The 25,037-nt window shown below is 38.3% G+C and overlaps 1 protein-coding gene across 9 annotated transcripts in view; it reads left to right on the top strand.

The window, feature by feature from the left end:
- LOC138696316 (uncharacterized) overlaps positions 1 to 21,935 on the top strand; it is an 85,459-nt gene extending 63,524 nt beyond the window's left edge. For 3 of the 9 annotated variants that reach the window (XR_011331319.1, XR_011331320.1, XR_011331321.1), the window contains 2 exons: positions 1,754 to 1,907; positions 1,979 to 1,994. Coding sequence is in view for 4 of the 9 variants with exons in the window: in XM_069821105.1 (XP_069677206.1) it covers positions 1,754 to 1,907; positions 1,979 to 2,042; positions 2,111 to 2,200; positions 13,220 to 13,320; positions 13,922 to 13,991; positions 17,772 to 18,439; positions 18,518 to 18,610; positions 21,323 to 21,804 (1,722 nt within the window). In the remaining 5 variants the exon portion in view is untranslated. Of the gene's footprint in view, positions 1 to 1,753; positions 1,908 to 1,978; positions 2,043 to 2,110; positions 2,201 to 13,219; positions 13,321 to 13,921; positions 13,992 to 17,771; positions 18,440 to 18,504; positions 18,611 to 21,322 lie in introns of those variants that run through there. The other 6 variants (XR_011331322.1, XR_011331323.1, XM_069821105.1 and 3 more) reach the window with 6 other exon arrangements.
- Positions 21,936 to 25,037: the final 3,102 nt, after the last annotated feature.

Below are 25,037 nucleotides of genomic sequence, written 5' to 3' on the forward strand. Positions count from 1 at the left end.
ACACATTTAATTGGGAGGTGCTCCAGCATCCACCATACAGTTCAGACCTTGCATCATCGGACTTTCATCTGTTTGGTCCCATGAAGAAATTCCTGGCCGGCCATCACTTTGCGACCGATGCAGAAGTGCAATCAGATGTCCACAGATGTCTATACTCCAACCAAACGAACTTTTATGAAGAGGGTATACTGAAACTGGTACCACGATGGGAGAAATGTGTTGAAAAACTTGGCGCTTATGTAAAAAAGTAGCTAAAAGATGTGAGTTCATTTGTGTATTTTTTATTTTTGTTTACCTATTAAACTTTTTTTTATTATTGTGTGTTACTTTCTGATCCACTCTCGTATTTAATTTTAAGAAACAGTTGCTAATACAGTGTGGGTTGCACACGCGCGCGCACACACACACACACACACACACACACACACGCTGCAGATTAAACAGACAAAAGGGTAGTCTTAAAAGAACAGAAAACTTGTATTACATTTTGTGATTAAATGCACAGTTAATTAGAAAATTAAGTTGGAAGTTTCAGCAGTCTGACAACATCACACTAACACCTCTTCTCTCTTCTTGTAATACAGATGTAAGAGGTCAACCAACACTGCAATCTGGTTGCATCGGTCAGTAGCTTCAAAGTAGTGATTTTTAAATTAAATTTACACGAAAATCGTCCATGCTATTCAAATACATCAGAGGAATAAATGATTCTTTATTAGATTTTCTGTCGATATGGACAAAAATCACAATCTACTCGCAATAGTTACTGAATAAGAGGGTGTTAAGCATTTGGGGAAAAAACTTTTTTTCTCGGGGGGGGGGGGGACTAAACTTTTCACCAATATTGTGTTACAGTTTTTTGTTACATGCAACATGAGCTATTCGCTCTGGAAATCTGCAAGATTATTTCACTTCCATCCTGTATTATATCTGCAGTGCTCGGGAAAAGTGACGTAAGTCAATTTCCACAAACCTTTTTTGATAATTTATTGACAACTTACACTGGTTTATGTGGATTTGATTTTTTTCTGTATGAATTATTGTAATGGGAGAAATACTTGTGTATTTTTTTCCAAGCGAGCAGATGTTCCGTAAGTTGTCATTAAATTATCAAAAAAGGTTTGTGGAAACTGACTTATGTCACTTTTCCCAAGCACTGCAGATATATATTAACATTAAGTTTTCACTTTTGTTGAAATAATTTTATTTCCTAATTGGAGAAAAATGTAAAACTATATTTATGTGTACACACGACATTTAATAATGTGAACTATTCTACATTTAATTGCCATTGGCATAGCTCAGATGGTAGCGAGTTGGACTCGTGACATAACCTAGGACTGAATGGTTGGTTTCTACTGAGATTTTCCTCAAAACCGAATGTTGTGTAATCCCATGATGAAGCCTCGAACTCATCTCACCAATAACATCTCACTGTCACCAGTGTTAAATAACTTTATTCAGAGTTGTTACAGGTAATTGATTTAAAAATGTATTTATTTAATGACCTCTTTACAACTGCCAAGTGTGTTGAGAATCTTCAGAGTAGATATGGCAATAATGAAATTGTAGTAGTGGGAAGATGGTGAACTGTAGTACTTGGTGTACAAAATCTTGTCTCATTGTTTGTTTGCCAAGTATAAATGAAAATTGAACAATAGTTCCTTTATTGAGAAGTCATGAGGAAACTGAAGTATGGTGAGCATTTTAGAACACAGTGCAGTTATTATTGGATTGCACATGTTTGTTACAGTCTCTTCGAGCCATGATAGCACGTCTGGAGACGCTGGTGAGGCAGCAGCGTGAGCAGCAAGAAGCAGCACGTCGAGAAGCATCACATGACAGGGGAGGACGGCGTACTAATATGTGGGGATTACGGGGCGATGTCAACTCTGGCAGTGACAGTGGTGAGTGCCTCCTTTATCAGTGACACCTTATTGTCATACTGATGTGGTACTAACATACCTGTCTATTGCAGACAGCAATCCAGAGAGCGAGCGACAGCAGGCATGGAGACGGACACCTGTAGATGAGAGGCTCATGTGAGTATCGGACACTGGTGCAAGTGAGACAGTATGCAGTTCAGTGTTAACGCTTTGTTGTATTACAGGACATCAACCGATGGTGAAGCAGGTTCTGGCCCACGTCACGGACGTGAGGATTGGGAATGGACTCGTGAGTCAACTCGCCTCCGAGCACGGTAAAAGCACTATATTCTGCATGGGCTAATGTTAAGTTTATAAGTACATTGGAGACGTTCTTTTATCGAAAAAGTGGTACATCTATTTTAGCACCAGATGGTTCTTTGAGTCTCAACATGACCATGCTACTTATTTCATTTTAAAAATATTGGTTCTTGTAAAAGTTGGGAAACAATAGCATAACTAATAAAGCATGCTCCCCCTCCCCACAAAAATGTCCATTGAGCCCCCCCTTCTCACTCCCACCCACGCCCAAAGTTGTAACTGCTATGTTAACAATATATCTTTCACAACTATACATGCCATATTATTTCAGTGGTGAATTTGAACTTACCAAATAATAATAATAATAATAACAGACGTGTCTCACAATTTATTTTCCAAAGTGCCGTTGCTTTGTTGACAGGAACTCACTGGCGACTTTCTTAACGTCAATATTCCTGCTTTCTTCACTTTCAATGGCGAGTACAAGTAATGAACTAAGTCTTAGCTGCAATATTGTACTTTGTAAGAAAGTAATAGTTTTAGCTTTTTTCTCTCTGTCTCTTGTACGGAGGAGGGACCCAAAAGCTTACACTGCAGCCTGAGTCTTATTGTGCTTACCACACCTATTCTGTGAATGATTGGATAGACGAATGGGCTCTTGTACAAGTGCAGCACAACACATCGTGAACTTTACCCGGGCTATGGTATGGATAATGATATGTGAATTAATGTTGATGAAATGAGTCGATGTTCAATGCCGAAAGTTACCCAGCAATTCTGCTTCAATTAGTTGAGGGAAAATCCCGGAAAAACTCCAACCAGGTAACTTTTCCCAACCAGGATTTGAACCTGGACCCAATCGTTTCACGGTCAGATGTGCTAATCATACTTCACAATGGTGAACAATACTGAATGATCGCTTGGCCATTGCTGTAGTGACAGATAAAGTAAGAACATTTTTAGAACTATACACAGATCAGGCAATACGAGGATTTTCTACAATTAATAATTCAGCCAGTTCCTTTAATGTTGAAAGTTTATGAATCTCTCCATCATTATGGATCGAAAACTAATCAGTTATTGAAGAACAGTAGAAGATAAATCTGTAGCATAATATTTGCAAAGTATGTTGACTTTTTCGATAATTTTGTTTTCGGCTAAGGTGCTGAATTTTGATGGCAGGAGCAGCGAGAATTTAACTGAGATGTCGTTCATGTTTTCAAAGCATACTTTAAACTGCTGAATTATGATGTTCAGGCAGCCATTAAAAAAATACGTGGAATCTTTTTGTGTTCTATAATCGTTCGTCAACTGCTACTTCATCAAAGAACTTCTTAATATGGTGTTGCCATGTTTTTTAAAAACAGGGTCTATTTTCCAGGAACTTGAAATTTCCTTTGCATCCTTTAAAACAGTACTCGAAAATTGCTGCCTCAACTCTATCATATTATTTCGGGCTTGTTTTAGCAGTGATGTGGATGTCAGTAAATCAGTGGACTTTTCTTGTAAATATTTTGAAACAATATTGGTGTACTGTAATATTATACATTGGAACACAAGCATAACTAAAAAGTCAAAGGAATTGAGTCAATATTGAATTTGTGCCATCATGGTAAACTTTCTCAAAAACACATAAACTTGCTCTACAGTTGTGTAAAAGTCCCTTATTTCTGAAATGTCACTAACAGAATCATTCAGAAGTAAATTTAAATTATTACTCTCGCAGTGTTTGTGCAAGATTAGGACAGAAAGAGTTGAACATGTGTTGGGGATTAATGTTGCGACATCGGAAAGAAAAAAAGATATTGCAAATTGAGACGGGATTGTTGGAAAAAACACAACTGTTATGCTGTAAATAGTACACTTTTGGAATGCATGAATGAACTGTGAATGTTATTCAAAATTGAAATAATGTCTTCAGGCATAATGTAGAACGTGGAAGCATAATGAATAGAAAGAAGTACTGGTCGCACTCTGTTGATTCAAACGGCCGATACCACGCGGCGCTAGTGCAAATTGAGACGGGATTGTTGAAAAAAACACAACTGTTATGCTGTAAATAGTACACTTTTGGAATGCATGAATGAACTGTGAATGTTATTCAAAATCGAAATAATGTCTTCAGGCATAATGTAGAATGTGGAAGTATAATGAATAGAAAGAAGTAGTGGTCGCACTCTGTTAATTCAAACAGCCGATACCACGCGGCGCTAGTGCAGAGTTCGCTCAGTCTGTTCCGTGTGTAAGTACGTAAATACATTTAACGTAAGTTGCACTGTTTACCTTTCGCTCCATATATGTACGTAACTGGCATTGTACTTACAACATTAAGATTATTTGAAAGAAAAACACATTCATATACATCACACTGTAAAACAAATAATAGTTTAATATGTAAAACTTAACTTAGGGCTGCTTGTAGGCATGCAATATGTACTCACCAACAGTTACTTGTCCGACACTTTGGAGAATTTACGAGATGATTTGGCGGCTCTCGGAGCTTGGAGTTCTCGTCGGATTTGTTTCGTCCGGAAGAAGAACCGACATTTCATACAGTGAAAAATTAGTTTCGGTATGATATCCATGGCATGATCCAAGCAGCATCCTGTTCCTGGTGGCTGAATTACAATTGAGGTAATACTGTCTATGCACTCATGAAATATGTCGCCCCACATTCCATCGCTCAATTTTTCTTTTATTGTCTGTTCTGTTTGCATAAGCAAATGAAACACGCTCGTCGAAGGATGAGTCAGGAAGGAGATGTCACGACCAGATCCGTAATCCTTTATTTCTGTAAGTGCGGAATGCGGTGATTTGTGTCCATGATGACGGAGGGAGCGGGCACATTGGTTACATTGAATAAATTTAGAACTATTTTTCACCACGTACCCAGCTAGGTGATATATCAAGCATTTCTCTGCGAGAGTAGATGAATTTTCTAATTCTGGAATAGCACTTTCCCAATCTTGAAATTCGAAATCATGTTGAAGGACAATTTTTTCTTTAAGATTCTTTTCCGTCGATGTTTTTATTTCTTTATTATGCTGTTCTACATTTCGGGCTTGTAAACGCATTTGGTTCACGAAAGATGTCAAGGGCGCATCCGATTTTGGTTTGCAGTTCCCCCCAGATGACAAGGCCTATTTTATAGGAACGTAAAATGCATTGCAACATATGTAATTGGAGGAAATCAATAGTTGAAGGATGGTCGTCGCAGCTCAATGATCGCATGATTCCGAAATGGCGTTCCAGGGGATCTTGATTTAATTTTGCAGTTAACACATATCGGAACCCTTTGCTCCAAAGAAATTCACACAATTCCAATGTACTTTGAAGAGAAACTCTCAAAGATTCCATAGTTCTGTTAGATGCGAAAGTATTGTTTGTAGTGTTGATGGAATGAAGAAAATTGATGAGGACGGTGTGAGAATTCGAACCTTTATAGAGACCTTTAATGGAGATACTTGAATTTAAGCAATCTGCAACTTGATTTAAATCCCTTGTAAATTGTTCAGTGCTTTCGCTGCCTTCGAAATCTGATGTACAAATTTCTCGATAAAATTTCAAGCCGTTGGCTACACTGTTGCTGAAGATCTGAAAGGCTAGTCTTGGACTCATTTTTTGAAAGGAAGAGGGTTCTACATGTGCTGAAGACAGTTTAGGACACACTTTAAGCCCTTTAGATGCTGAAGAATCTTCATTATACAGCAATTTATAAAAACTGAAGTATATTAATTCGTTCTTATAATAAACGACGTTTTCACAATTAAAATTGTTTCGTATACATTTTAAGATATGAACGAAGTCAGAAAATGCCCACAATTTTCTTTCATTGTCTGCAGGATTTAAAATAAAACACTTAGACTGACCCTTCTTTCCACTTATGCCTAACGATTTCCAAGCTTTCTTATTTGTTTGGCTTCCATCACATGTAAAGCCTACAACTCTTGCTCCTGCTTCCTCCAGTTGCAGAATTACTTGGATGAATATTTTTGCAAGAATATCCCCAGGTGCAGCATTCCTACTGGCATAAATCGCGACGGGTTGCACCCAGCTTTGCAAGAAGGGAATAAACATGAACACCAAAGCGTGGTTTGCCAGTTGATGTTTATGTGTCTGGTGTTAGATCCCCGAAATCAACGAAGCCATCTACTTTAAGTGTTGCATTATTAAACTGAATTTCTTCCCTAAGTTTCACTTCATCGAATATTAATACACCGTATTTATTATTTTCGTCTTCATCTTTGTAGCATCAATGGCGTGCGGATTTACCCCATAGGGGCATTTAAGTCCCTTACATAATTTTCTTAGGTGTTTTTCAGAAGGGAGTGGTAGCAATTCATGTTGTAAACAATGTCTGTATCCTTTAGGTGATTTTATTTTAAGCAATAAACTTTCTAGAATGAATTCACTGCTGTACCTCATTCCATTAGGATTCTTAATGTTACATTTTTTTAACATGGTATCTACTACTATTTTCTGCGTTTTACTGAGACCTGCAGCGTCCTTATAATGCAATTCTGTACTTTTAACTTCTCTTTCTAAAGCGTTGATTCTAGCTTTGGCTGATGACAGACAGACCTTAGCGCACGTTAACTTCCAATTTACATATCTCAGTTGGTTTTTTAGATATGCTATTTTTTCCTGAGGTTCAGAAGCTACAGTTAGCTCTTTATTAGTAGAAGAAGAAGAAGAAGATTGAATATCAACATAATTTGGTTCACCTCTTGTTTCCGGAATATCTGTCATGCTTCTCTCAGGAAGATAATCTTCATTCTTTCTCTTTCTTTTACGAGGAGTTGTGGATTCTTGAATTTTCCGTATTGGTCGTTTTTGGGATTTGATAGGCGTTGGAAGGTACTTGGGCAGGTTCGGAAAAATATGAGGAACTGCACCTGGTTTTAATTCCCACTTCAGTCTCGGCAATTCAACTTTTTCGTTATTCACAATGAACACGTCTACTTTAACAATAAAATCGTCTGAGAAATGAGAGTCACAAATAGAACTTGTTCGCGACAACGGCCTGTCTTTTCTTGGGATCGCCCTTGACCATTTATAAAATTCGTCCTTGTCCTTGGGAGGGGGAAAAAGTGTTTATTGGCTTCCTTTCTGCCATATCCCGCCCTACAACCTGGAACAAAACACGAAGGCATTGCTTCAAATATAACACGACAAAAACATAATAATCTCGTCCTTTAATAAATAAATCGTGAGAGCTACTCACTTGTCACTCATGTACGAATAATTGCAGATTAGTGTATTGGCACTTAAAGTATTTAACGCGCTTAATTACACTAAAAAAGAAAACAAAATGAACGAACACTCTACTGCTTCTTTTATGGATATTCGCTTCCAACTGAGCAATACCGATCGCAGCGCCACTAATTCTCTTGGTCATCTTCGACAATGCTGAACAGATAGGAGTGCGCACACTTCTTCTTTCTATTCGTTATGGTGGAAGTATAAAAACTTATAAAAATTGACATGATCTATCTGAGGTAACACCTTGATATTTCCGTGAAAAGAAGAAAAACCACATATGAACGTCCAAGATAGTTTCAGAGATCAATTTTCAGACTTTTGTAACATTAAGGTATGATACTATGTAGTAAACTTTCTGTTAACTTACAGATGTGTGTTGTAAACTATAATGTGTTGAGTTTCATTAAAATGGTGTCTTTGGTTCAAATAGGGTAAATGCAGAATTCTTTATGCATTATTATATATGGACAAGGCTGTCTTCTTCAGTTCACTATAGACCAATATTTATTTTTTAAAGTATTTTTCATTGGCCTGAAGATCTTCCAGTCCATAGCCAGTTGCTCTACCAACAGAGCTACTTGGCTGCCATTTTACAATGTATGAAATAGAACTTGCACTTGCTGTCATTGTCTCATGTTTTAGTGTGCACAATCGCTATTTAACTAGTAGAAGTAGATTGTTTCACACTTTCGGCCACTATTGTTTTTGTAGCTTCATTTGGAATTGCTTCACGATTTGCTTCCACATCTTGCATTAAAAATGTTTTCTCCTCTTCATTATTATTTATGACATCACTTTTGGCAGTGTGATTAACGACAGCAAGACTCTTTAACTCGTTTTCCATGGATGTAGTGTGGAATTCCATTTCATTCTCCTGGTGATAAACTCAAAAATGTCTCATCATTGATTTGTAGTTTTTCAATAAATCTGATGTTCTTTTTGTAGCAAAATCTGTCGGTGATGTTTCATTGTTCAGAAAAGTTTTCTTTCCCCTCACTATATGCTGGGGTGAATCAGTGTTCATATGCTCAATAATTTTTGCTTTGTTATATGTGATACATTGTCTGAAAATACTCAGAGCAATTAGTTCGTCAAAAATGTACTACAGATAGTGTTCCAAAGTCTTTTTTACCATTTGGCTTATTTCAGAGTCAATAAATTGGTATTTTTCATGTCTTTCCAAAGAAAAGATCTGCAGCAGGCGCATTTTCAGTTAGTAGGATTTCAATCCAAATTTTGGAATATGAAAGGGAGCCAAATTTACAAACTGCTCTATTTTAAATTTTGTCCTTTGTGTTACTTTGACAGCATTTTAGTTATGAAAAAGAAAAATTTCCATGGCATATGAATTTTGTCATCCAACTTGCATGATGAACTGGACCTGGTGCTTGCCAGTGAACTTACTTTAAGGGATAACCCACAATTAATAATGTTAACTTTCTTACTTCCATATAGTCATCTCAAGGCTCAGACTTGCACTTTAACACACTTGTCAAAGAGTTGAGTGTTACATGAAGTAGTCATCCTCAAAAAAATTATTCAAACTTTGATGATCTTTACAGACAGCTCCAGTCTTTGAAGTCTTGAATCTATTGAAAAGAAATTTTTCAGGTGAGATTGATGGTTCTAAACACAGTAATATAAAACATTTTCTCATATAATTTCCAGTATGTGATGGTGGCATGCTAGCCATAAAATTTCAAATGATTGATAAAATGGCAGACTTGCTAGTGTTAATTATATAAGCACTTGTGGCTTACAGCTGTGTTAAAAGTAGTGTACTCAAGATTCAAGATGGACATAAAATTTCCCTTCCAAGTCTATTGTCCAACAAAGCACAAACACCATTTACTTTGCCTGTATTGACAGAAGTGGTTTCAAAACACGTACCCTTATTTCATCAACCACATTCCATTTTCACAAGACAGTAAATTATATTATATGCATCTGCAGCATTCCTGCCTGTTCCTACAAGAAGCTTGAGAACTCTGAGTAGTTTGTCCTTTAAAAAAAGGTGAAGATATCCCCTTTACATGCCATGAAGGTTCTTGAGGGGGCATGGAGGTAGAGCCCCATGCTTTCGTGACCTCGGCACTAGAATGAGTGATGTGATTGGCACCATGCTCTGACCACCTGTTACCCCCAGGACAGACCCGGTACTCAATTTGATAGGAGGCTGAGTGAACATTGGGGCCGTTCTGGAAGTTTGGCAACCAGAAAATCCCATCACCACTCGGGATCGAACCCTGGACCTTCCAGTCTGTAGCCAGCTGTCTACTAACTGAGCTACCTGGCCGAAATTTATAAAAACTGATTGCTTAATTAAAAAAATGTGTAGTTGGGTACTGCATTCCACTTACACTAGAAACTTAAAACTTTATCATTTTAGTACTACTGTATCATGTAATATAATAATTGGGAAAGGGGTGGGGGGGTGCCCAGGTTTCTGGCATAAAGTTGATATTTTTTTTACCACCTTACTATTATCCAACTGAGTTATGTCGCATCTCGATATCCTCCACCTGTCTCTGTTGGCCTCTCTGTAAAGGCTAGTGGCTGGAGTGTTAGGCTCTTTCCTGAAAATGTTTGCTTTTCGGAATTGGAAGTCTCCGTAATATTATACAGCTGTGTAAAATAATTTAAAGAAAAAGGCTCTGTAAAGTAAGTAACTATCATGTGATTTCCCTGTTTCACTGACCCTACGACATAACCAGTTGGTCAGATAGTACGAGGAGAGTCAAGAAGCAACCTTAATAATTATTTTATTAATTGAAATGTACAATTAGACTACAAACACTTCGTTTTTTTTCAACATAGTCTCCACTACGTTCAATGCAAGTGTTCCTGTTATGTATGTATTGCGAGTAATTTTACGGCTGTCGCCGTCTCCCGCTTCTCAACTTCCAGGTACTCCGGTTTTGCCAATCGCCCATTTTTAGACCCCTGCAGACCATATCCTCCTGAACCTCCTTGCTCCATTTTTTCATTGGCCTTCCTCTTCTCTTTTTTTCCGGGGGAGTCCAGTTGAAGACCTTATTAGGCCAGCAGTCGGCTGACATTCTCTGGAGATGCCCATACCATATCAGGCGTTTAGTTTCCACTGATTGTAAGATATCTCCTGATACTTGCATTATATTACGGACATCCTGATTCCTAATGTGGTCCATCCTCGAAATTTGACAACTACGGCGCCAGTAATCCATTTCTAAAGCCAACAATTTCTTCTTCATCCTGTCTCTCATTTCCCAAATTTCAGAGCCATAGGTACATATACTTTCTATTATAGTTTTATATATACTTGTCTTGGTTTTCCTTGTTACCTTGTCATTCCACAGGAGTGTATTTGTCTTATGGCCCGCTTTCCTTGACCAATCTTATTATTCATATCTTCATCACTTTTGGCCTGACTGTTGAGGGTAACACCCAAATATTTGAATGACTCAGAGTTTTCTATTTGTGTATCCCCAGTATCTAAATTTACCTTGCTGCGACTACCCACAACCATGTATTTTGTTTTCTTGAAATTAATTGATAGGCCCCCTTCCTTATAAGCCTCACTCAATTTACGAAACATATAGCTGGAATCTTCTTCATCTGCTGCTATCAGCACTTGTTCATCAGCGAAATGTAGGCTATATAAAGTATCTTCCCCGACTGGTACACCCATCTGACCACATTTCTTCCTCCACTGTTCCAAAATTGCTTGGAGATAAATCTTGAAAAGAGTTGGAGCAAGTGAGCATCCTTGGCGTAGGTCTTTTGTAACTGCGAAGTCTTCTGATAAGTGGCTTCCTACCTTTACAACACTACTACATCCACAATATAATTTTTTAACCGCCCTTATATAGGTTTTCTTTATGTTCATTGCTTCCAAAGTTTCCCAAAGTTTACCTAAAGGTACAGTATCATACGCTTTCTGCAGATCTATAAATGTAAAATGGACCTCTCTGTCCCTCTCTACCTTCTTATCCATCAATTGTTTCAACGTGAATATCCCATCAATGCACGATCTCCCAGGTCTAAAGCCATTTTGTTGCTATTCCTGTTATACAGATGTTTTATATATATATATATATATATATATATATGTAGTACTATGATCTACTATGTGAGTCTGATTTTTTTTTTATTTATATATTAAAGTTACTTTTTGACTCAGCCTCGTACATAGACATCATTCTCGTCTTCAGAGACTTCAACATTATCTTCTGCTATGTTCTCTAATATAGTTGAAGATAGAGGACCAGGGAGGTGTTTTCCATGTGAAACTGGCCTAATGACTATACTCTTACACACAATTTATTTCTTACTCCTTATATTGTGCCCTGAACATTAATTAAATGAAAGAAATGGTCATTGCATTGGTTTGTTGGTTTCTTTTATATGATAGAAATTGCAAATGGCATGCACTTTTCTTTCTTTTGGTCCACTGTCTTAACTCTTTAGCAGAGTAGTAGCAGACTTTGCCACTTCATCTTCACCAAACTTCTTGCCAGGCAGATGTTTTTTTTTTTTTATTTATTTTCATTACCTCGCAATATACTGCATTGCTTATGGTGGTTTCTTGAGGAATAAAATCAACGAGAAAAACCCCCTTTTGGCCCCCATTGACGTGATTTTTTCAGTTGCTTCTCACCCCCCCCCCCCTTCTTTCCTGTGAAGTAAGAGAATGGTGCTACTCCATTAACGCTTTGCTATTCTCTGACGTGTGGTGAAATACATTTTGTTCCCTATCATTATGGAATCAAGGAACTCATAATTTTCTTCTGAATAACAGGTCAGAAATAGTAGTGCAACCCCATTCAGTTTTTTTTTTTAATTCTCTGTCAACATATTTTGGACCCACCATGAACACAGCTCATGGCAGCCTAACTTTCTTTTCACACTCTCATAAACAAACGAATTGGGCATGTCAGGGATCATGGAATGCCAGCATTTTCAAGATCATTGGTGACCAGAGGTGGCTGGCCTGCCAGTCCTTTTCTTCATCATGAATATCTGTTCTTCGTGCATTGAATTGATGACACTACTTTTCCACATTCTGCTTACTCATCACTTCGTCTTAAGTACAATTTACCATTGAATTTGAATGGGAACTTGTTTTGCATTTAGAAATTGAACACCAAAATGCACTTCATTCTTGGCAGGATTTGGGATTGACATGTTCATTTTAAAAACACACAAAGAAGATAAACATGTAGACCAGAACGATTTCAAAGACTGCAGTGGAACAAGCACAAGTATGTCAAATGTGACAGTGTTGCCAATCTCGTAGTAGTGATTTGTTTTTTTCTTTTTCTGGTTATTTAACGATGCTGTATCAACTAAGTTACTAGGTTATTTAGCGTAGAAGAGATTGGTGATAGCGAGATGGTATTTGGCGAGGTGAGGCCGAGGATTCGCCATAGATTACCTGCTATTCACCTTATGGTTGGGGAAAACCTCGGAAAAAACCCAACCAGGTAATCAGCCCAAGCAGGGATGAAACCCGCACCCGAGCGCATCTTCAGACTGGCAGGCAAGCGCCTTAACCGACTGAGCCACACCGGTGGCTGATTTGTTTTTCTCTCCCACCTGGGTTGTATCTTTACTTTCTGGATACCTCTTGTACAGACAGAACTTGCTAGTCAGCCACTTTTTCCACCATAAATTTAATGAAATGTGTCCAGATTCAAATCTCATTCGTGAGAGATTTGATTTCCAGCAAATTGTACATTTCTGAAAAAGTTGGTTTCTTTATAGTGTTTGTAAGTACAGTGACTTGCTTGCAGGCAGGTCCTCAGCTTGATGGTAGAGAGTTTGACACAGTTTTTTGAAGAGAATGGCCTTTCTAACAACACATCACATGCAGTGTTGGATGAGCAGATATATAGTAAGTATTGGTAGATGTGTTAAATATCATAACATTTACATGTATTTAATTTTCATTGTGTTAACCAAGTTGCACATTCCTGCTACAGTCATTCTAAACGGAAATCACTGACACACAGAGGAAGCACGACCTATATATGAGCTGTTCAGAGCAAAAGTGATGTAAGTCAAAAATGGGTAATGAGGGTTAAAGGAAACATTCTGTGAAATACAGCAATTAATATTCAATTTATTTAAACTATTAGTAGTCAGTGGATAGCACGAAGGACATATTAATTGCTACTTTGTGCTGAATTTTACAGAATTTTTACTTTAAACCTCAATACCCAATTTTGACTTACACTACTTCTACTTTGAACGGCTCATATTATGGAAGATAATTTTCTGAATCTTGTATTCAATGTTATCATTTTTGTGTCTGTTTTTATGTTAATTGATTTTCAAAATATGACAGTGACATTGATGATGGCGTATTCCTGATCATAGTTTTGGTATCAAGAGTATCTGAATTTGAAGGAAATTAGCAGAATAATATTATTATATGGATTGGTATCTGTCCCTGTAGAGAAAAAGTGGTGTCATAATTAGTACTGTTGTTGCAGATCTGTATGTGCTGCTGCAGCTCGCCTTGGAACTGACAGACCTGTTGCTTGCTCAGCTTCTGTCCACACGGTAAGTATTACAGAGAAAGCTATCCAAAATGGGGCTCGGAGGTTTTCAAACTTTGATGAATAATAGAATTAGTTCATGTTTAGCACCTACTGTATGCTAGATAAATTAGATTACATCTTCTACAGTTTCAATTACATTGAAAAGTTTTTTCCACATAATTCGATATATTCTAAGTAATGATAGTAATGTATTAATTTCTGTCCAATGTTTAATAATATTTATAATTAAACATAAGTGAATTTTGCATTATTATAGGCATAAACTCTGAGATATGTTTAAAAACGCACTAGTTTACACATAGACGTAACAAAAATCAATATTGTTGGAGAGGTACAAATCGACTCTAGAAATGTCAGATTTCTTCAAAATTTTGGTAAATAATATTTTTTGCCTCATCTGGAAGCTCATTTCTTCTAGTTTAAAAATATATATAACTAGTACCCATTATATCAATAATTTTATAATTATTTGCGCATTATACTTTCTACTATCCTCTGATTGAGGTTCTGGCTGATATGTACCTCTATTATCAGGCATTACATCTCACTTGACGAGAGGAAGAACAATTGTTTAAATGCATCTGAAGTCTGATTAGTGTAATATGTAGCTAATTGGCCTGGTGTACACTGTCACAGTTATGGGCTCACTTCGCTTGCTCTCGAAGACTGACTCTGGACTTAACTTAGAGCATTATTTATGCACCACACTTTCTAGAGTCTTCGATGCTGCGCTGGTTCCAGAACTTTCAGGAACTGTCTGCTTCTAAACGTTTCCTTGCTCCCCCTACAGTCACCATAGCCTTCTTCCCTCGCTTCGTACTGCGCTACAGCTCCTACCGAAGCTCGAGTTCCTGTTTCTCTGCACCTTGCTAGATGCGCGCGCACACTCCCCAACACAATCCAGAAGGCACCATTCTTCACAATATATTACGTTAGTTGACCTTTGTTATGTGGTTAGAGATTTTCGAGTGACATGGCAATTTACTGCAACTATCCCCCTTTCTTACATACCCATAATTCTCTGCTGGCCAATAAGGAAGGAAAATAGGAAAATTCCCATAGTATAGATGTCGTCCTAGTCAAAATGAGCTGTAGTGGGCTTTTCTGGCGGCTGAGCTGGCATGCACGGCTCAATTCTTGACTGTTAGTCATTCACCCATATGAAGTCAGTTGTGTAGACCAATTTACGGACAGTTGTTGCCCAGTGTGTGCCATAGGAGGCTGGTCTGTGCTACGCAAGCGATGAGATGTGACAATGGAGATTTGTTGGGATGCCACAGGGGAATCATAGCTCCTGCAGAATTCCCCTGTGTTACCTGGACCACGGGCTTACCCAACACAAGTTATAAATTGGGGATATGCCAGGGATCGAACCTGGGTCCATAGGAACACTGCTAGTAATAATACAAGGATAATGTACGTTTTCTTCAATTTCACATGAATGAAAATAATGAAGTCTAAAAGTAGCCTTCATTAAAAAAACACACTTCATATTAATATTACATCAATTATGAGATTTGCATGTAAAGTAGAGAATACTGATGCAATTAATAAAATTAATTGGTTGTATTGGCATTGTTGTTATAGTCGTTCACAAGCATTTATGGTTGGCAAGGTCACACATTTTCCCTTATTCTTACTGCAAACTTACTCACCCTCCTGCCACCCTAATGAGCTGGAGACCGGTTCTACTGTAAAAATCTGAACTTCCTACACTGTAAAGACAAAGCCGAAATTCAGTATCTTGTCTAAGCTTGTGCTGTGCTCTTCTGTGTTATAGCTGAGTGTTGTCTAAACTTATGCTGTGATATTCTGTCTTATATATGTAAACACTTTTTCAAGCATTCAATAATAGTCTCTCTGCTTTGCACCGTGGCGACCCAGGTTCGATCTCCGTCTGGATAGTGAACAAAGTGGGTTTTTTATCAGGGTTCTCCCATTTCCCGTCATCATTGTTATTCTACCAATGTTCCATAATCGCTGTCACTCTGTGGGATACCAAGCCAGGTGTCCAGAACAAATAAAAAGAAGTCTGAAAATTGTACAGTTTGTGTTTAATAAATGCTATTATGCTTCGAGTATGCTTTACAATCTAAACATGCGTAATCAGACAAAAGAGGTTATTTTTTATGTTTACAAATATTTTTAATGTCTTTCTAGCAGTGAGTCATCCACTATTTCTTTCATGTACAATGAAATTTAGAGTTACGGCAACAGCTTTTAGTGTTAGTTTAAACATTTTTAGAATACTTTTCAATCTAATCATGTTCAGGTTTGAATTGGTAAGGTTTGATACGTGAAGCCATTTAACTGGTGTGTTTAATAATATGACTTACGCACACTGGTGAACTGGTTGGTCTAGCTAACTGACATCTTCTGGAAAGATTAAAATTGCCAATAATTCAAATTCCAATTGGTGCTGAGAGATAAAGGTTGCGACATTCGATCTAAAATAAGCTAACGCCTGCAATCCAGCACTCAACAAACATTCGATATCTGTGTTATGTTTAACTCATTGTTGATCTAAAAGAGGGGAGAGCAAACAGTGGTGTTTTGTTAAAGGGAGATATACAGTAAAACCTGTCTTTTGCAGTCACTTCAGTTAAGCGGCTACCTGGCTGAAAGACAATTTTCTCTGGAAGCAATTGAAGTTTCCATAAGAACAACACAAATTTTCTCTTTATTTAGTGGCTACCTCATGCCTGACTATAACAGTCATTGTCAAACAGAAAATGTTTTCGTGGATACTATATGACCTATTTTTCGATGGTTAGAGGATAGGATGCAATATCATGAGGACAATAGCTAACTATACAGCAGTACACCTTCCACATATTCGGGCAAGTTGGTTACTGTTTTATGGCTTTTTTTTTTTTTTGTGTCCACTCCGACCTCACACTGCTGTAAATTCTTACTCGTTTTTAAAGAATTGAAACACTGACTTTTTCTATCGAAAATGTTACAGTATGTTTTAGGTCAGTATGATGTCCAAAAAGGAAGAGAAAATCTGTTTTTAGTGATGTGAACGATTTTGTTTATGAATTGTTCAAATGTGTGAGAGCAAAGAAATTGCCAGTAAGTGGGCCTATGTTTCAAGTGAAAGCTCATGAAATTTCCAAAAAACTCAATGTAAGCATTTTTATAGCTAGTAATGGATGGTTTTAGAGTTCTTTAGAAAACGGCATAACATTGCATTTCGTTCTGTGTTGAGTGGAAAATTGACATTTCAACCATTGATATTGAACAATGGAAAAACAGACTGCCTCCAATTCTTGCAGAATGTGAACTCAGAGACATTTACAATGTCGACGAGACAGGTCCCTCTCTAACAAAAGTTAACATTTTTAAGAAAGAAGAGTGTAAAGGAGAAAAGTTGGCAAAAGACAGAATATCCCTGCTCTTTTATTGTAATGCTGCAGGTGAAAAAGAATCACCCATAATGATAGGGAAGTCATTGAAATCCAAAAATTCGATCAAATTCAGTATTTTCGTGCCGATTCATGGAACAGCTGTACCTTATTCAAGCAGACACTTAATGCAATGGTAATTTTATAGGGTGAATTCAGGTGATCCACATGACCACCGTAGACAGGTTTTACTGTAGATTGTAATTTTTCCATTGTTGTTAATGAATAAAGAATTTGCAGCATTTCGAAGATTGGCTATATTTTGGTCTTCAGATGAAAAAAGGGAGTGAGAAGGTATCCTACTCATTTGGATCATTACAAACAGTTTGGATTAGTCAAGCAGAATAGCTAATTATTCTGTTTTTACTATGCAGACGAGAGCTGGAGCACCAGTGGGTGCACCGATTGCGTAGCCCAGTGGCTTTGGATGCCTCAGCTACGGCAGGACAGAGGAGAGGCAGGGGAAGAGACCCCCTGGACGAAGAAGATGCCCGGGATGCTCAAAGACTGGGCCACGCATATGCAACATACAGGCGCTTGCTGAGATACCACCACTTGGGCGAATCAGATCCAATGGACTATCTGGTGAATCGTGGGGAGAGTGGCCGGAGATTGGGGCCGAGGATGATGAACTACTACTCGAGGCATGGACATGGGGCACATCGGAGGGAAGAGCCACATATTGCAGTGCGTGTGCAGAACACACCACCGCCACCACCACCACAACCTCCTGCACAGGACACTTTCACAGTGCCTCTGGTGCGTGTAAATGATGTGCTGATCCCAGACACTTCACTGCTGAGCCAGCCACAGCCACTACAGCGTCCGCAGTCGCCACCCCCACATCCACGCAATCCATTCATCTCACAACAGCAGCCACAGTCCCCTATACGGTACCTGAGCAGCTCAGTTCCTGACACATGGCGCACTGGCTGGCGACCACGGTTCCTGCACCCCCGCTACATGGCACCCAACCCATTTAGTGATGACCAGGAGGAACCATTCATAGGACCTGCTCTTGAGAACATCAACTTCATTAGAGGTGATTCTGGTTCTATGAGATGACATTGTCTATTCTACTTGCACAGGCTCTGTTGATCTTAGTAGGCATTTGTTTCAGATTCCTTCATCATCACAGATGCTCCGATGTCCCCTAACCACAGGATTCAGGCATGGGACTTCTCCAAGCTCAGTATACCTGACATCAGCAATGGTATGTGCACATACAGACTCACATTTTCCATTACAAGTATTTTATGTAAACAAGATCATGACGTTATCATTGCCCAAGCACTGGAGTAGTACACTGTATCTGTAGATCAATTGCTTACTGTGCATCACATGAAGGAGGATCTTCTTTGCATGATAATATAGTTAATGAAGAACTGTTTGAATGATTGCAGAGTAATCCAAAAAGGACCTTGGTTTCTGGCATGAAAAGCAGTACACTAGTCATTGCATAACATTGCGTCCAGATGACGAATTTTAACAATTATGAAACAGTAGGATAGTAAATCAACATTACAATACGACCAACAATCATTTGAAGATATTTGTGCAGCAAAATATGTCATTTTGTGATTTTGTTGATGCTGTACTCTCCACGAGTAATGACGAGTAGTTTGTCTTCATAGCTTCCCATTTGATTGAACTGAGTCTATCTACATATAAATAGTACAGTACTTGCTAAGAGTGCAAGGTGTGATTTTGGTGTACTGTTTCACTGCATTTCGCGCGAATAATCTATGATTCTTGAAAAAGTCTGTATCTCAGAAGTCTTTGCCACTTTGAAATTGGTGAATTCAGGAATTATATTTATAAAACAGTTGCCCTTGAAAGTTGGTGATTAAGGTACATATTTGTCCATGATAATATATGAAATGGAGTCATTTTTAATAGAACTCGGACATTGTTAAACTGTAATATTACATAATAATACATTATGCAATGAGCCTATAATGGTAGTAATTAAGACTCGAGATGTTTATGAAACTAGCGCGAGTTTCATAATTTTCATACGAGCGTCTTAATTACCATTATAGACAAGTTTCATACGACTTTTTATGCTCGACCATATTTCTAACTTGAAATTATTCATAAGTATTCATGTTATTGTTATGTGAGTGCAATAGCCTGCCTCATAAATTGTGAGATGTGCGCAGACGCGAAAGTATTGATTTTTCCAGGAAACGAATGTCGACGACCTTGATATAATCTAGAGAGTAAGATAAACATTAGTCTTTATATAACCTTGAAATTGAATTCGACATTGAAAAATGAGATGACAAATTGAATTTATTTGAATATTATTTACAATTAACGCTATTATTATAGTAACAAAACATAACCTTCTGCGACAGTATTGGATTTCCAGCCTCCGTGACATTTTGATAGTTGTCTTTCGATTGCATATCCGAGAATAATCGAAAACCTGAACTTTAATGAATAGGTGTACTTTAATAACATGCATTAAAGGACTGCTACCAGGTGTATAATTACTACATTTCGGCATGGTCGAGCATAAAAACTTTTTTTGGGTGGGGTCTGATTTATTTCATGCATGTGCATGCGCAGGCGCACACACGTGTTTGTAGGTGTGTGTTGATTTCGTATCAAATTATTAATCTTGGTTAAGCTTTCTAAGTCTTTCTCCATGCTCTGAGTGTCGTCATATATGCAAATAGTATAGCTAATCTTACCTTACAGTATTTTACTCTTTTTATACTAGTACCTAAGTGCCAATAGAGTTCGTATTACAGTAGGCTGATTGGAATATATTCGAACTATTTTGAAATATTACTAACCTTAAGAAATTTCATAATGCCATCGGTTGTGTTCTGTTGAGCCATCAGCAGTCTTGACAATCACACTACAGTGCAGTTAGCACTATAGGAGACTGGGATGGAGATGGAGCTTGGATATTCTCTCCCACTCCTCTGCAAACTTTCCAGAGATCGTTTACAGTTCGTATCTGGTAGCAGGATACTTAAAAAACCAGCTGAATGATACCACTGAGTAGAAGTCCAGGAAGACTGCATGTATTAGATGAAAAAGTTGAACATGTTCGTGCTACTTTCCAACACAGTCCAAAGAAATCGACAAGAAAGGAAAATTTAGAACTACAAATTCCACAACAGACTGTTTGGAAAATTTTATGAAAGCTGCTGAAAATGATTCCCTTAAGAACTTAAGTTATTGGAAGCTTACACGCACATGTCCAGGCATTTAATATGTCTCATCTCATCTGGTATGTGTTGTTGACTTCATTGGAAGCACTGCAGACTGTTTTCATATGCTGTTATTGTCCATTCTCAGAATGCTCCCAGGGTAAGGGCTATACTCCAGTTGAGTGAGAATTGGAACACTATGATGTAAGAACTTTGCATGCAAGAGGGGAAATAAATATTGAAAAGTCCTTATTTCTTTTCCCCCAAAATTCATAAATGACATGCATGTTACCTGGAATTATTAGTTGTACAGAACCCTAATTTGGGAAGGTTTGTACTAATAGCACACGGAGAAATATTTCTCCTAGGCAGCTAGGTTGTGTGATGTCACTTTGTTTACATGGATATACTTTCAGATTGGCAACTATAAACCAAAAGAGTTATACACATTTCATTTTAGATTTCTTTTAGCTTTGTGCCAGATACTTTAAGATCAGATGTTTATACAGTACGACTTCTTTTGTGATATAATTGTGGGTTGTTTTGTTTAAAACAAGCTATTTTAATACTAAAAGTGCGTGACCATCTACATTATATGAAACCTGACTTCTTTGAATTGATGATTCATTAATTATTATGTAAAATTAGTTGTAAACTTATACGTAACAAATTTTTAAACCTATGTTAAGTTTCATTAGCCGGGATAACATTAGCCTTAATGTTTATGCTTATGTTTAATTTTAATTTTTAATTCGCAGCAGAGAAGAATGTGATAGTTGCTGAGTGCAAAATCCACAATGATGCTAGTGTGGATGTGTCTAGTGATGGTCGCCTGTTAGTGACGCTATTGCCGACGGGTCGTTTGAGCAGCACTGCAATGCTAGGAGTGTATAGCCTGGAGTGGGAGTCGCTAGGCCAGTGCCTATACACCACCAGCTTCGAACAGAATGCTGTGTCAGTGAGCCTATCGCCTGCCAGCCGGCACCTTCTAGTGGGACTGGCATCACGGCGTGTGGCATTGCTGCCAACAGATCGCCACACAATGGCACAGATCTTCCGATTAGAAGGTGGTGTCCCAGGCAGAGCTATTGGGGCCCGTGGTCGCCTCTGCCACATCAGGGACATAGAACAAGATCGTGAACAGGGCTACATGAGTTTGAACTGCATCCGGTGGGCTCCTGGTCCAGGACAGGGTCTTGTGTATGGGACCAATACAGGCAAGCTGAAGGTGCTGAGGTAGACGCGAACACATGCCTCGTGTTAAGCTTGAGTAGCTTTGCTGTTCCTTTTTTTTTTGAGTTTACTGTGTACAGATGTGTTTCAGGTATTGTACATTTATTTGATTTTGAAATAAAAACTTTACCACTTAAATATGAGTAAATTAATGGCCAAGACGGGTGTAACTCACTGAGTTAAGACCATCCTACCTGACAGATTGAGGTTTGACTCCTTACCTATCGTTTGACATTCGATTCATTTCAGATTCTGTGGATGGATAGAGAGCAGTTCTGAGAATTGCAGTTCTCCTTGCCATCTCCATATCTTATCAAGAGGACCAAGGTTTCATTTACTCCACTATGATCTGTGTGGAAAAATCAGATGTGAAGCAGGGTTGCTTTGAGTTACTATAATTTTTACTTTCTCATTATACAGAGTATAAATAGAAAATATTGTGATCCTCCAAAAGTTGATGTTCATGGAAATATACATTTCATCATTCCTAATACAAAAATAGTGGTTTTGGCATGCTATCTGTGTATAATAATTTCTCCTAACCTATTTGATTTTTTTTATACAAAGTATAGAAATAAAACGGAAAATTTATTTTTCTGTAAATGATCTATATAATCGTCATACCTCTAATTGTAAGTTCCTTGAGACATTTTAGGACTGAAGAATATTTACATAAATTATTTTGTAAAGTTAATACAACCCAAGCGACTATGGTAATAGAGTAAGTTTTTCTGTAAGAACTTTGCATTTCCACAGACAAAGTGAATTGTAGTACAATCCATGTTTGTTTCTCGCCACAAGTAATTTCACTTTAATAATACAATGATTGTCATAAAGTTTGCACCTACTTGCTCATTAGGCTATACATAAATATTACCATTGCCATTTATAGAGTTTTACTACCCGCGAAGTGAGAGATAAAGCAACTATGTCTGTGGTTCCTGTTTCATTCAATCATATGTGGGAGGAAGAAATTTTTGAGTGTGCAGCAGTTAATGTAGAAGCAAAATTGCCTTTTTGATGAAAGAAATTACTACTTAACCTTGCTTAGAGCCAATTGAGGTGTGTACATACATATTAAAATAATTGTAAGATGAAATTAATACTGACTTAAAGTATATAGTATAATCTATATTTTAGTCATTGTTATTTACACATGTATGACCAGCCTCTTGGACTAGCGGTCAGAGCTTCTGACTATAGTTAATGAGGTCCCAGGTTCGATTCCCGGTTAGAACACAGGAATTTTTCCTTAAAAGGAAATGTTTCTGTGTTCGTCCATGGTCTGGAAATTAGGTTAGGCTTAGGTTTAAGACCTCTCCTGGCACTTCATAATCATCCTGTCTAATATCATCAGGGCAGCGTAACTCCGCCTTCCAGGCACCCTAACTTCAAAAGTGGGTTACAAATAGGTTAGGCTTAGGTTTAAGACCTCTTCTGGCACTTCATAATCATCCTGTCTAACATCATCAGGGTAGCATAACTCCGCCTTCCAGGCACCCCAACCTCAAAAGTGGGTTACAAATAGGTTAGGCTTAGGTTTAAGACCTCTCCTGGCACTTCATAATCATCCTGTCTAACATCATCGGGGAAGCATAACTCCGCCTTCCAGGCACCCCAACTTCAAAAGTGGGTTACAAATAGGTTAGGCTTAGGTTTAAGACCTCTCCTGGCACTTCATAATCATCCTGTCTAATATCATCAGGGTAGCATAACTCCGCCTTCCAGGCACCCCAACCTCAAAAGTGGGTTACAAATAGGTTAGGCTTAGGTTTAAGACCTCTCCTGGCACTTCATAATCATCCTGTCTAACATCATCGGGGAAGCATAACTCCGCCTTCCAGGCACCCCAACTTCAAAAGTGGGTTACAAATAGGTTAGGCTTAGGTTTAAGACCTCTCCTGACACTTCATAATCATCCTGTCTAATATCATCAGGGTAGCATAACTCCGCCTTCCAGGCACCCCAACCTCAAAAGTGGGTTATAAATAGGTTAGGCTTAGGTTTAAGACCTCTCCTGGCACTTCATAATCAACCTGTCTAATATCATCAGGGCAGCATAACTCCGCCTTCCAGGCACCCCAACCTCAAAAGTGGGTTATAAATAGGTTAGGCTTAGGTTTAAGACCTCTCCTGGCACTTCATAATCATCCTGTCTAATATCATCGGGGTAGCATAACTCCGCCTTCCAGGCACCCCAACCTCAAAAGTGGGTTACAAATAAGTTAGGCTTAGGTTTAAGACCTCTCCTGGCACTTCATAATCAACCTGTCTAATATCATCAGGGCAGCATAACTCCGCCTTCCAGGCACCCCAACTTCAAAAGTGGGTTACAAATAGGTTAGGCTTAGGTTTAAGACCTCTCCTGGCACTTCATAATCATCCTGTCTAATATTATCAGGGCAGCATAACTCCGCCTTCCAGGCACCCCAACCTCAAAAGTGGGTTACAAATAAGTTAGGCTTAGGTTTAAGACCTCTCCTGGCACTTCATAATCAACCTGTCTAATATCATCAGGGCAGCATAACTCCGCCTTCCAGGCACCCCAACCTCAAAAGTGGGTTACAAATAGGTTAGGCTTAGGTTTAAGACCTCTCCTGGCACTTCATAATCATCCTGTCTAACATCATCGGGGCAGCATAACTCCGCCTTCCAGGCACCCCAACTTCAAAAGTGGGTTACAAATAGGTTAGGCTTAGGTTTAAGACCTCTCCTGGCACTTCATAATCATCCTGTCTAATATCATCGGGGCAGCATAACTCCGCCTTCCAGGCACCCCAACCTCAAAAGTGGGTTGCAAATAGGTTAGGCTTAGGTTTAAGACCTCTCCTGGCACTTCATAATCATCCTGTCTAATATCGGGGCAGCGTAACTCCGCCTTGCAGGCACCCCAACCTCAAAAGTGGGTTACAAATAAACCATTGCCAGGAGAGATCAGAAATGTCAAATGACAACCTGGTGGCATTGGAAAGAAAGAAAAAAGAAGAAAAATTTACACATGTGTACATATATTTAATTGCTTAGGAAATGCTGTGTGCCCATTTTCAACTCAGATTACAACACCACATTAAAGGATGGAGTTCCAATAGTGATGGCTTTCTTATTTCCCGAAGATGATAGTACTGTAAAGCAAAAATGGTTGTTGAGAAACATTTCAAGAGAAAATTGGGAGCCATCATTTTCATTTGTGGTGTGTGCAAAACACACTAAAGTAAAATCCAATAACTGGACAGGTTCTAT

The sequence above is a fragment of the Periplaneta americana genome, chromosome 3 (assembly GCF_040183065.1).
Source record: "Periplaneta americana isolate PAMFEO1 chromosome 3, P.americana_PAMFEO1_priV1, whole genome shotgun sequence".
In the NCBI taxonomy this organism is placed as follows: domain Eukaryota; kingdom Metazoa; phylum Arthropoda; class Insecta; order Blattodea; family Blattidae; genus Periplaneta; species Periplaneta americana.